At 51.1% G+C, this 13,599-nt stretch overlaps 1 protein-coding gene across 1 annotated transcript in view; it reads right to left on the minus strand.

Annotated features, from left to right (window-relative positions):
• Window positions 1-11,037: 11,037 nt before the first annotated feature.
• Window positions 11,038-13,599, minus strand: part of ITIH5 (inter-alpha-trypsin inhibitor heavy chain 5) — a 77,327-nt gene continuing 74,765 nt past the window's right edge. The window contains exons 13-14 of the mRNA XM_036114367.2: window positions 13,091-13,468; window positions 11,038-12,076 (exon numbers count right to left, since the gene is read on the minus strand). Of these exons, the coding sequence (XP_035970260.2) occupies window positions 11,796-12,076; window positions 13,091-13,468 (659 nt within the window). The 3' untranslated portion in view covers window positions 11,038-11,795. The remainder of the gene's footprint in view (window positions 12,077-13,090; window positions 13,469-13,599) is intronic.

Below are 13,599 nucleotides of genomic sequence, written 5' to 3' on the forward strand. Positions count from 1 at the left end.
GGGGGACAGAAGGGAACTCCCTGTACCTTCCTCTCAATTTCGCTGTGAACCTGAAATTGCTCTAAAAAATAAAGTCTAATTTTTTAAAATAACATAAAATGGACCGTCGTAACCACCGTTAGGTGTACAATTCAGTGGCGTTAAGTTGTAAATTAGATCTCCTGAACTTTTTTCACCTTGAAGATCTGGAACTCTGAACTCATCCGACAACTCCCCTCATCCGCTCTCCTCCAGCCCCTGGGAACCATCATTTGACTTTCTCTATCACTCTATTTGCAGTACCCCATAGAAGTGGAATCATACAGTATTTGTCTTTTAGTGGCTAGTTCATTTCACTCAGCACTATGTCCTCAAAGTGCATCCATGTTGTAGCCTGTGACAGGATTTCCTTCCTCGTTAATGCTGAATTTGATTCCATTGTACCGAGAGACCGCATTTCGCTCATCCATTTACCCATCGATGGACCCTTGGGTTGCTTCCAAATCTTGGATTTTGTAAATAATGCTGCTATAAACATCAGTGTGCAAATATCTCTTCAAAACCCTCTTTGGGCCATTTTTTTTTTTAATACTTAAGTTTTACTCTCTTAGCAAATTCCTATTCTACAATACAGTTTATCAACTGAATTACCACACTATACAAGAGACCCTCAGATCTTATTCATCTTATAACCAGAAGTTTGCGCCCTTTGGCTAACACGTCCCCCTTTTCCCCGCCTCCCAGCTGTGGCAACCACTTTTCTACTCTCTGATTCCATGAGTTCGACTGTTGTTTTGTTTTGTTTTGTTTTGTTTTTTATTTTTTAGGACTCCACACACAGTGATACCATGCAGTATTTGTCTTTTTCTGTCTGGCTTATTTCACATAGTAGAATGCCCTCCAGATTCATCCATGTTGTTGCAAATTGTTTTTCAAGGCTGAGTAATATTCCATTTTCTTTATCCATTTATCCATTGAAAGACTGGTAGTTTCTTTCTGTGCCTTGGCTACTGTGAATAATATGAACTTGGGGATGCGGGTATCTCTTTGAGACAATTCCATTTCCTTCAGATGCATACCCACAAGCGGGGTTGCTGGATCGCATGGTAGATCTATCTTTGACCATTTTTTTAAGGCAAAATTCAGTGGCATTAAGTGCATTCACATTGCTGTGTGTGGAGGCTGAGGATTTTGAGATTAGGCACACAAAATCGGATTCCCCCAAGAGAGGTCACCCCAACCTCCAAGCCTAGAAAGGGAAATGTGGGGTGTTGTTGTTCTCCCAAAGGAGAGGGTTTCTCACCAGCTTGTCTAGGAGGCTTTGGCAAGGGACTCTTTGCCGGGGGGGAGGGGGGGGGCCCATCCCCAGCTCTGCTCACCACCACAGAGTCTGATCCATGCGCTGGTGGCCTGGGGCCTTCTTGCTGCCCACTCCCTCCCTCCTCCCCGCCTGCCCAGGCCCCAGGCGGGACCCCCTCCTAGCTGTGCACCTGCCCCCCCCTGCAGACCCGTTATGTCACCAGACCAGTAGTTGAATGGGCTGACCTGAGCAAACTCCCGCCTGCCCCTCTGGAAATGCACAGAGCCCCTTCCCTGGGCTTTGTTTCCCAGCCCATCCCCCACCCCCCAGGGCCCCTGCACTCTCCAAGGAGTGCTAGAGTTTCCAGGCGGGTGCGGGGAGAGTGCCTCCGGGTTTATCAGAGTTCATCTGACTGTCTAACAGCAGGCTCCGGGCTGCCAGCATCCCTGCGACTAGAATTTCAACCATTTTCTCTGCTTAACACCTCGCTGCCCCCTCCACCCCCCACCCCACATAATAAGCTCCATTCTTCCCCAGCCAGCCAGCAGCCAGGGCAGCCCGGGACCTCCCGCGTGGGGACACAGGCTTCACTGAGCCTGCCAGAGAGTCTCCCCTTTCTGCCAGCACATTTGGCTGTAATCCTAGCAGGCCCAGGTAGAGGGGCGCCAGGGCTGAGCTGGGGAGAGCCCGGGCCCCGCCGGGGTGGGACGGTGTGCTCATCAGCAGGTCGCTGGCTCTCAGCTTCCACCATGACCCTGGAAGCAAGAAAGGATAGGCTTGCCCCTCCCTGACCTTGCAGGGAGGTCTGGGAGCTGCTTTTGTCTCACTGTGGAGGAAGGAGAGGGATTGAAGTGAGGAACACAAACCAGAAACAGGGTCAGGTGTTGTCCCGAGAATTAGGCTCTGTTCTCTCAAAGGGACGGGCAGTTGGGTGACCCAGGGGAGTGAGGGTCATTCGAGGACCCGGACCAGATGAATTCAGCTCAAATCATTGCACAGGACCCTTAGCTTGGACTATAGTGTGGTGGCCGCCTGAATTTGGCAGGAAATGATGTGCTTGGACAACTTTTATTAAGAGAGTCAGCTGTGGTTAGCTTTTTTTCTTTTTTTTTTTTTGTAGAGAGAGATTTCCTATTTTAGCTTTTGTATTTTGTCAGGGGCTCACGAGCATCCATGACTAAAGCGATGTCAAGCACCAAGATGCTACGATCTGGTGGGATCGTGCCGATGCGGTGACCCGTACCGATGCGGTGACCTGTGTTCTGATTTCACAGGCGTTTGCTTTCTGTGGTAACACGTGCAGCTCCACCAGCCCTGGGATTGGTGTTCCCACGGTGACCATTCGCTGCCACCTTCTGATGGCCATTTATGCCATTCCTTGGTGTCTGTGTGTTTGTTTTTAATATTATTAAAAAGCAGCAAGGAACATCCTGCGCAAGTAACTTTGCAACCTTATGTGAGCTTCTGAAATAAATTCATACAAGTCAACTGAAAAAAACCAGGTGGTGTGATGTGTCCAGACCCGTTGGGTCCCTGATGAGGGTGAAGATGCTCATCTTCTCCCTGTCCCTCCCCCTTTGCTCCAAGCAGCTGGTGGGGGGCAGGCGGTGTGGACGTGAGCCAGTGGACCCCACAGCAGGGATGGGGCCCAAAGTCCCTTGCAGGGCTCAGGTGGGAGTGAGGTGCCCCAGACAGAGGGAGGGTGAGGAAGCAGGAGACGGGACACATGGGGGGCTGCCCTGCATGGGCCAAGGCAGCAAGGCCCATTGCAACAGAACCCAGCAGAACTGTAGAAATCTGTAATCGGCTCCAGACCCGGCAGGCTGTCCCTCCGGTTTGCTTCCCTCATCCCCATGCAATGATCTAGGATGTGCCAACAAGATTGGGTGACATGAGAGACCTTCTCCAGGTACTTTACCTTTGGGCACCTTCCCACCCTCCTGCCGTCCTTGCTTGTGGCCCCAGAGCTAAGTCCGGGTGGGCTCCTTCCTTCCTCCCTGCTCACGCAGGGCTCTGCAGGGGCTTGCCTGTCCCCTCTGCAGAAACTAGGACATGTCCCCTGTGCACTGTGGCAGCTGTCTGACAGTGGGAAAGGGAAGCTGCCGGAGCGCCTGCCTCCCCAGCCCGAGCCCCTGCCAGGGGCGCCCGCGGCTCATTAATCACGTCCACACCCGCTTTGTCTGCGCCTCTCCAAGGAGGGCGAGTGACATTTCAAAGCCCTTGAGTGTGCACGGGAGTTCTGTGGCTCTCTGTTTCTGCGTATGTGATGGTTGCAGGTTGGGACCCCATTCTCCAGCTGCTCCCCGCACCCGAGCTCCCCAGACCTGCTTCCATGTCCCTCCAGCCCACAAGGATCTGCTTCAGAGCGCTCCTTCCCCGGTGGTTTCTAAGGAAAAGGGAGAAAGATGTGCTTGCAGTGATGCTGTGGCCTCCAGCCCAGCACATCCCCTGCCCCCTTGGTGCCTGGACCAGAGTCAGAAAGCAGCCCAGCCTTCCTACCATGGACACCTGCTTTCAGAGGGTGATGCTCGACTTACCGCATTGGGCCGCCCTGTGCCGTCCTTTCTTCTGTTCTTGCTCTGTGACACGAAGCTGATCCCCCAGGGCGGGTGCTGGACGCGGGCTCCAGCGATCCACTGGAGTCGCAGCAGAAGCCGCCTTTGTGGTGTCCAGAGCATGCCAGGGTCACCAGACGAGCAAAGGCACTGTGGTCAGACCGGCCTATGCTCAAAGAGCAACTCTGTGATGAGAGTGAGGCATTCGAAGTCTCTGGAGTTTTAGTTCTTTTACACAGCTTATTTTCCTTTACCTTAGTGTTTTTATTAAGAATAAATAAAATTCTGGAGGGCGCCTGGGTGGTGCCGTTGGTTAAGCATCCGACTCTTGGTTTCAGCTCACGTTGTGATCTCAGGGTCGTGAGATCGAGCCCCACGTTGCATTGGGCTCTGGGCTCAGCATGGAGTCTGCTTGAGATTCTCTCCCTCAGCCCCTCCCCTGCTCATGCTCTCTCTTTCTCTCTCAAATAAATAAATAAATCCTTTTTTAAAGAAAAAAGAATAGTAAGTTCTGGGGGGCACCTGGCTGGTGCAGCCGGCTAAGCATCCAACACTTGATTCAGCGCAGGTTGTGATCCCAGGGGATAGAGCCCCACGTTGCACCCAGTTCCATGCTCAGGGGGGAGTCTGCTTCTCCCTCTCCCTCTGCCCCTGCCCCCTGCTCAGACTCTCTCTCTCTAAAACAGATGGATAAATCTTAAAACAAACAAACAAACAAACAAAAACGTAAGTTCTTACATAAAATACTCCTAGTTTTCCCCTCAAGCTTCCCCAGTTCTGTAAGACTAGACCCAATGCAAGTGCCCCTTCCCCCGACAAGCCGAAAACAGGCCCTTCCTTTTCAAACTTGCATACATTTTATCTGAACCTTTGTGTGGGCACATGGCTGTCCGTCTTTTACAACTAATTGCATGAAATATTATCTCCAGGGATGCACTCTATCCCCTCCACATAGTTAGTGCCCACTAAATACTGGTTAAATGAAAGAATAGGTGAACATGTTAGTTTTGAAATATTTTGTCTTCTGGGAAGGTTGCATGAACAATAAAAAAAATGTTATGGCTCATCAGTAATACACACAGTTTTATATTATGTTTTCATCACAAGTTCTCAGAGTGCTCGATTTTAGTCTTCCAGGCAGGCTGAAAAGGCTGAAGAGGTTGAAAAAATAAAGAGTTGCCTCCTGATTGCAGAGGAGAACTTTCAGTTTCTAGAATATTCCTGGTCACTTCGCTTCTGAGCTGAGCCTTCAGACTTTGAACTGGTTCCGCCTTCCCCGTGGAAAGGTCTGTTTTTTTTCATAGCGTCCATATGAACATGCAGACTAGAAGCTGGCTTTCAGCATTTTATGACATTTATAGAGCTGGAAAATTCTAGCAATGCGAGGCAGACTTCTAGTTGGAAATTTAATAGGATAAAACAGACATGTATACCACGCATACATTCATTCCACTCAAGCATCGGGACTATTGTCTCTTCTACATTGCCCTTATACATTTCCAGTAACATTTATTTTTAAAGAGTATATGAAAATGTATTTATAATGAATTTGGTACTGGCAATGCAATGAAATTATTTAATTGACATATCAATAAACTTTGCACATGTGATTTTCATCTTATATAACCAGAAATTCCCAGTGAGCAATCAGGACATTGGGTTTTCTCTTACACAAACACAGCTGTTGTTTTGAGAAAATAATATAATTAACAGAGAATTTTCAGGAAGAATATTGTGTCAATAAAAATTAATTTTAAATTGGACTCCTATGAAATGTATCCAACACACACACACACACACACACACACACTTCTACCTTCATTTGCAACAACTGAAATAGAAAGGACTATTGCTAGAACTTCTTCCTTTCTTCCCAGATCCCAAATACTTATAATAAAAACATAGACACTTTGAAGATAGAAAGTTTGCTTCTATTCCTGAGTTTGAGCTGATGCCAGAATAACAAAAAGGAAGTGTCCCCAAACAAGCAGTCAAGCCCATAAATCTATTTTCGGGGGCCATCTATGCAGAGCCAGATGCTGAAGCAAGAAGTGAATGAGATCCCTATGGAAGAGCATAGAGAAGACCGAGGGGGAACCTGAGGGTAAGTCTATAGGTTGGTAGGAGGAAAGAAATTCAGCAAAAGAGACTAAGAAAAAAAAATTTTTAATCACACAAAAGAAGCAAAGCGGTCCAGAATTCCAAAGAGAAGAAGAGGCTGACATAGTCAGGCAGAAGAGGCTGAAGAGCCTGATGGCTAGAAGTGAGGGTCAGGACAGGGAGCATGCCGTCTGAGATACACTTCCATTAACGTGGTGAGGACAGAAGCTAAATCTGATGAGTTAAGCACCTAAAAGGTAAAAAGAAAAAAAAAAGAAAGAAAGAAAGAAAAAAGAGGTTTCAAATACCAACCTCTATAGCAAGCCTGACGCAGACACGAAAGATGGAAGCTCGAGGGAACCGTGTTGGGGACAAGAGTTTCAGACCAGAGGAGACTTCCGGAGTGATATTTGGAAACAAGAGGCCATAACCTGGTGGGAAACAAGAGTCTGGAGATTTTAGAAAGAAAATCACCGACTCCCCTGCCCAGAGGCCGTGAGAATGGAGGTGGCCAGTGATACTTGGAAGGAAGGGGTGTGAAGATGACAGAGCCACTTCGATACGAGCGCGAGTGAAGGAGGGAGCTCCTTCCACAGTATTCTCCCACACAGGAGGCCAGTGACGGGGGGCCGTGGGGCGAGGTGGTCCAGAGAGCTGGAGCAGAACAGAGAGGCTGCTGAGGGCAGGGCGTGTTGCAGAAAAGAGGGACCTGAGTTTGCTCAATGCCAGTGGGAGCCCTGGGGACGGGATGAGCCACGGGGAGCGGCGACTGTCCCTGGGCTGGGGACAGAAGCGGTCCCCAAATCCGGCGCAAAGTGGGTAGAGTAAGAAGGCCCCTGCCATTCGGAAGATGCTCCCAGCCGCCTAACATTATAGAAGACGAGCTTCTCTGGTTGCCTCTGCATATGCTCTTCCTGCTTGTGGTGCAACACCCTCCATCTCTGGACTGGTTTCCCCACCGCCTTCCCGCCTTCACAGCTGAGCTTCCTCTGCGCGGGGCGCAGCCCATGGCCAAGTCCACGCACAGCATTTCTGGTGCTGTTTCCATCCTTGCATTCGTTCTCCCTCCCGCTCGGAACTGTCACCTCCCTGGAAGCACGGGCTTTGTTTTCCTCTAAATCCCTGGGTCTGGAACACTGGATCTCAAAATCCACTGGAGTCATCAAGTGAATCATTCTGCATTGGTTACTTGGAAGTCCGGGAAGTATCTTCATCTGCCAGCAGCTGAAAAAGATCCTGGGGTCTTAGTGCAGCCCCTTCGTGTTACAGATGAAGAAGCCAAAGCCCAGAGGGGCTGACTTGACGCCCCGGCTCTTGGCGTCCTCTGGTTTTCTCTTTCACGTGGCCTTCCAGTGCCTTTGCTCACGTTCTGTGCCTGAGCTGGCCCTGACCCTGGGGGTGCTCCATTCAGAATTTAAAGGAGCTCAGCGGGGATCTCCATGAGCCCTGGCAGGACCCCTCAGCCCCAATGCCACAACCACGGGCTAGAAAGACTGCTTGAGCAGGGAAGACGCCCCAGAGGCAAATGGAAGAAACAGCAGCAAGACGGTGGGGGTCGGGGTGTGCAAATGAGGGACCTGATGAGGTGGCAGAAGTTCTGGGATGTCAGAGCCCCAGAAGATAAGGGACAGAGAGGTTTAAGGCGCTTCTCTCTGTGCTTGACAGTCACATAAATCCGGTCAGGACTGTTTGCTGCAGTTCTATAGCTTGTGTTGTTTTACCGTTATACTTCCGATGTCACTTACTCCTCCATTTACATATATCTTCATGTCATTCAGAAATTGCTATAAGCGAGCAGCACAGTTAGAATCATCCAGCTTTATTCTCTGCAGCCCTAACTCCATTTTCCCTCAAAACAGAAGCGTACCGATATGCTGTTTGTCTTTAGACATCAATCTCTTTGTTAAAAAAAAAAAAGGCTCTTGAATGAGAACTATCTCATACCCTCCTTCTTAAACTGACTAAAATAAATATTTAAGGTTATGTTTCTAAGTCTTTGCTTAGCTATGTAACTTTATTTGCTGTTTATTTTAGCTGGACCATGTTCTCAGGGTTCCAGGAGCCCTCCCGATTAAATAACAGCACTGTATACATTCTGGGGAGCTTAACCAAGGGGACAGAATGCATACCTTGGCCTCAGTGTCTTAGTCAGCTCAGGCTGCTATTCCCAGAATACCATAGATCGGGGGACTTAACGCATGTTTCTCGCTCACAGCTCTGGAGGCTGGAAGTCCGGGATCAGGGAGCCTGAAGATTCGGTGTCTGGTGAGAGCCTTCTTCCTCCTTCACAGACGGCCGACTTCTTGCATCCTCACATGGTGGAGAGCAGAAAGATCCTCTCTCCTGCGTCTCCTCCTGGAAGGGCACTAATCCTATCAGGGGCCCCACCCTCAGGACCTCATCCCCTTCCAAAGGCCCTGCCTCCAAATACCATCACACTGGGGGTTTAGGCTGCAGCCTATGAATTTTAGGAGGGCCCAAACATTCATTCCATCCAGTTTAGCCAAGAAATACATGTAAAGAAATGAATCCTGTCCCTCATCCCCCTATGAGGATTCCATGAAAGACTTCATGTCATGTCTGACAGAATCAAGGAGGGGTTCTATCCAGCTCCCAGCGCCAGAGCATCACCCTGTGGTTTATCCTCCAGGTCCCACTCCCTCTGGCTGGAAGTGGTAAATCCTTGAAAAGTCAGAATGAAGAAGATAAAGCACCCAGCATGGGTGGGTAGAGAACATCCCATCCATTTTATTTGGGGAATGGGATGCTTTAAATTAGGAAACCCTTAGAGAGGACCCCCATTCAGATGTTTCTCTTTTTCAGATGAGGGAGGGCATAGGGACCCAGGAGGGGACCTGCTAAGACCCCGGTCAGTCAACTTTTCGGTTGTGGTGAGAACATGAGATTTATCTCCTCTGACTGCAACACAGTGGTCAGTCTCCTTTAACTGCTCACTTAGTACCCTGCCCCCCATTTATAGGTGCTCAAGGGAGAGAAATGATGGCCCACATGGTGAAATCGTGGCCAAGCTAACAGAATGAATTCTGGGGGTTCAGCCTGGCCCTGTTCTACCATCTTTCCCATAACGTGGGAAAAATCACTCAACTGGACTCTGCCTCAGTTTCCCCACCAGAGAAGGGAATTCCTCCTTTCCTCTGTTACTTTTAAGCAGTTTTAAATTTATTTTTTAATTTTATTTTTTTACAGAGAGAGAAAGAGAGAGAGAGAGGGAATGTGTGCACAAGTTGGGGAAGGGGTAGAGGGAGAGCGAGAAAACCCAAGCAGTTTCCATGCCTAGCATGGAGCCCGACATGGGGCTCGATCCTATGACCCTGAGATCACGACCTGAGCTGAAATCAAGAGTCGGCCGCTCAACTGACTGCGCTACCCAGGCGCCCCTGTATTTACTTTTAAAAAAGCTTGCTACCCACAACACACATGACCAACAGAAAATACTATGTTTTCCAATTGAATTACAAGGTCCTAAGTATAACATGGCTGCAGAGTTTTTTGGAGATATCACAGCCTCAGGCTAATATAGATCATTTAATGGTAAATAAGTTTTTCAAAAAAAAGAGACAACGAAGAGGAGGAAAAAGAAAAGTGGGATTTGTCTAAAGTAAAAACATTAAAATAAAAGCTCAACCTTGATACTCAAAAAACATTTTTTTTCCAGAGGAGGAGGGTGTGGGGGTAACTTGCTGGAATATTCCTCTCTGCTCTTAGAAAGCAGCAGTAACTGGTAATGTGCAGTAACAGCCCTCCCTGAAGTCTTTCTTTTTGAGCAAACTCCATGCCCAACGTGGGGCTTGAACTCACAACCCCGAGATCAAGCATCGCTCTTCTACCGACTGAGCCAGCCGGGCGCCGCTCTCCCAGGAGCCCTGAGGCCTACCCTGGACTGTGGATCACGTCCGATGCTGACAGGCGGGCTGGGTCCCTAGGCTCGAGGGACATCTGGGGCTGAAGTTATGTAACAGGGGGGTCCCCCGGGAGCCTGACAGGCACTGGCCCACCCCGGTGCACACTCCTCCGCTTCCTCTGAGCTCTGACATGTGGCCGTTTCTGCCAGCCGTCTGGGCTGGTGTCTTGGCACCACCGGCAGGAAAACAGGCAGTCGAGTCTGGGAAGATGGGAGTCCAAAAACCCAGAGTTGGCCGGGCGTGGCCTGGTGGGGGCGCAAAGTGGGGAGAGACCGAGTCTCTGGGAACTGAAAATGCCTCCCCCCCGCCCACTCACAACCTCCCAAAGCCGCCTGGTCCAACAGGAACATGTGGATGTCATTTTGTTGCTCGAATGTTCCCCATGGGAGGGCAAATATGATAAACAATATTCTTAGCTCTGATTTCTCTCCAGTGCTACGTATGCTTCCACATCTCATGAAAGCATGCTCTGGAGTCACTCCCGACTGGAAGAAACCTCCTGTGAGGCCAGCACAAAGCTTTTATTTAATTCAGCCTCACATTAAAATATTCCATTTCTCTGTCCCCGATCTTTCTCTGCCGTGTGGCTCGAGGGGGGCCTGCGTCCATGTGCGTCCCAACTGCGCTCCTCACCCAGTGAGGACCAGGCTCTGCTGATCTTCTGTGGCTTCGAGAAGACCAAACAAGGCAAAAGCAAGAACTAGCAAGGAGGGCAGGGAAGGAGGATGCCTCCCTCGGCCTGGCTTCCCCCGGGTAGGGTGACGGGCTTCGCACGGGGGGTCCGCTAGGAGAAGAGTGGTGCTCCCTGACCTCTGCAGCCCTGGCCACTGATTTTAACCTTTGCCTCATGGCAGCAGATTGCTTGTCCAAGTTCTGGAACCAAAGTACCCCCCCTCACGCCCAATTCGCTGGCTTTGCCTCTCTGAGATGCAGACAGGCTTCTCAGCTGTGTAAGCACGCCCGCACCTTCCGCTGAGAACGTGCAAGCCGATCCCTGGAGGAGGCTGATGATGCGCTCCGTGCTGGCTCTACGTCCCATTCCAGGGCTGCAAGGGCCTAATCTGTCACCTCCCCGAGGACCGCCAGCAAGTAAGGCTGCAATTATGACAAGGGGAGGAGAGTGCCAAGTCAAAGGTGGGTCAGCTCTCCAACCAAGAGAGGCGAATAAAAAACAGCCACGTGGGGTAGTCCTGTTTATTAGCTTTACTGGAATAAATAGGAGAATACCCATCAGCACAGTCAAGTGGTTTACAAAGCCCATTAGACATCGGTAGCTGGGATGAGAATTTTCTATTTTCAACCAATTTTTTTTTTAATGCAAACTCACTTTCAAGGGCAAGATATCACAGTGGAAGAAAATCCTCTCCCAAGAAAAGACTTAATTGTTTACAATGATCAAATCTATGAGCTATTTGCCTGACCCATGGCCGGGGCCCAAGGAGAGGTCCCCCTGAGGCAGAGGTTGGCCACACATCTGGAGAAGACGGTAGTTCTAAGAGGAGAGATTGCTAAGCATTAGAATAAGGTGGAAAGCAGAGTGCCCAAACTTGGTCATTTCCAGAGAAAGGGAGCTTTGTGGCAATGTTCCTTCATCAGTTACCTTATGACAGGCTAGGAGACAGACAAGCCAGTTGGAACGAGACGCAGATGTCTTGCTTTTAAGTATGACCTTTCCCCCTTGGGGCCACCATCTTCCTCTACCGGACAGAGGGAGGGGGGGAGGCAGGAGGAGGAAGTAGAAGGAAATAACATTTCTGCTTCCGAGTCCTGACTCTACCCTTCACTCAAGCAGACCCCGGGCCTACACGCCACCGAGGGAAGGTCACTGGAGGCAGCTAACTGCCAAGACACCAGGCATGCGCGAGCGACAGGAAGCGCACCGCGGGGACCCCAGAGACCACTTCCCTGTCACGCTCTCGTGCGTTCAGGCTGCTGGTGTCAGAGTCCCCTGGAGAGTCCCAGGCCAAACGACGTCTCTGAGTCAAAAGGATGGGTTGCCAGGTAATCTTTGTACTCCCCGTCGATCAGTTTGGCTGCGTTGTTCCTGGCAAACCAGCAGTCCACCTGTTCTTCCCCATTGTAGATTTTCCGCTGTTTCCAGACCACCGGGACCTGGTGTCCTTTCACCTTTAGGAAGGTCTCAGACTGCTCGCCTGCCTTCGGGAACGCAGGGTGAGTAGGCTCCTCTGTGAGGCTGGCGTCCTTGTTCAGGAACTGACCTGGGAGGACACAAAAAAGCATCGGGTCTAAGTCAAGCGCAGGCAACCATGGGTTGAAAGATCTCATGTCAGTTTCCGCCACTGGTGACCAGTCAGTGCATGGTGTTACCCAGAGGTGGGGGGGGGGATGGGTGCTCTCAGAGCGGGGGGTTAACTGACTGCAGTCCTAGGCTGGACTCTCCCAGAAGACTCACACCTGTCCTGTGTCAGGGACAAACATGTGTTTGCTGGGTGCAGACGGGGAGTCCTAGGTGGGGTTTGCAGTGGCCTCCTCTTCTGGAAGCCGCCCGGCTGCTAACACGGGAAAGCCGCCTAGACTCATACAGACAGTTAACCACCGTCTCCTCGTGAGCTGGGAGAGCAAGACGGGCCAGACCAATAGGGAAGGAGGCTGGGGTCTTCCCTCTCCTCCAGGCCCCAGCTCCCCTCCCAGACCGTGCATCCGGTGGGTACGGCTGAGGGGGTGGAAAGCGGTCGGTTCAGCCCGTTCCTGATCCGCATCACCAGAATTCTGCAGGTCAAGTGAGGGCACTGCTAAGGCCGCAGGAATCCCAGGCTGTGTCTGGGCAAGGCGACTCATGCTTGGCAGTCGAGCAGGACAGAAACACGTCCAGCTCAAGTGCCAGGAAATCCTGCTTTCTAAACTGGGCCCTGGCGGCAGCTCACCCTTCACTTGTCGAAAGCAGCCAGAGAGGACTGCCTGCCGCCCAGGGCAGGGTGGGGGACCCACGCCCGGGGCCTGGGGGCTGTGCACTGCCCTTTACCGGCATCTTCTTGCCTGGAGTCAGGAGCCAGACGTTGAGAAGATGCCTCCCAAAGTCTTTGCTCACTTTCCCAGAAGGCCAGTGAGAATCACTGTGTGCAGCCCGTTCCCACTCCCGAGAGTCGCCAGGGGGCAAGGCATGCGATTTCGTGACTGCGTTTCTCAGTCAAGCTGACCGTATTGGCAACATCAGCCTCACTTCGGGAAACTGAATCCTGGGCTCGGAACCAGCGTGAAGAGCAGCGGCCTACCTAACAGTCCGTGGCAGTTGCCAGAGAGGCCCTCGCTGTTGGAGATGTAGAAACCCAGGTGGTTGCGCTGGTAGGGGGCCGGCTTTTTGTACAGGTGAATGAGGATGACGAAGGCAATGGTGCTCCGGATGGTAACGGTGACGTTGGCATTGGCGGACACGGACACCTCCAGCCCCCGACTCCCCACCGCCGTGCTCTGGTTGCAGGGCAGGACCAGCCTATCCCCACCGTCCCAGATGACTCTGTTGGGTGTGATCTCCAGATAAGATCTCTTGGGCTTATTGACGAGGATGGTGATGGTGCCGAAGTAGGTGCGCTGCTTCTTGTGGCCGCTTGGGGGCGCCGGGGCCCCAATCAGCTCCCCGTTCACCGTCACGCCTGCAAGGCCGAGGGGAAGGGCAGTGGTTAGCGCACCATCCCACCTTCACATTCAAGGCTTCTAATACAGTTTCCTTCCTCCTCGGGCCCCAGCGCTGTATCTGGCCTGCGGGAAGGGGCCCCTCAGTCCC

Source organism: Halichoerus grypus, chromosome 6, assembly GCF_964656455.1.
Source record: "Halichoerus grypus chromosome 6, mHalGry1.hap1.1, whole genome shotgun sequence".
NCBI lineage: Eukaryota > Metazoa > Chordata > Mammalia > Carnivora > Phocidae > Halichoerus > Halichoerus grypus.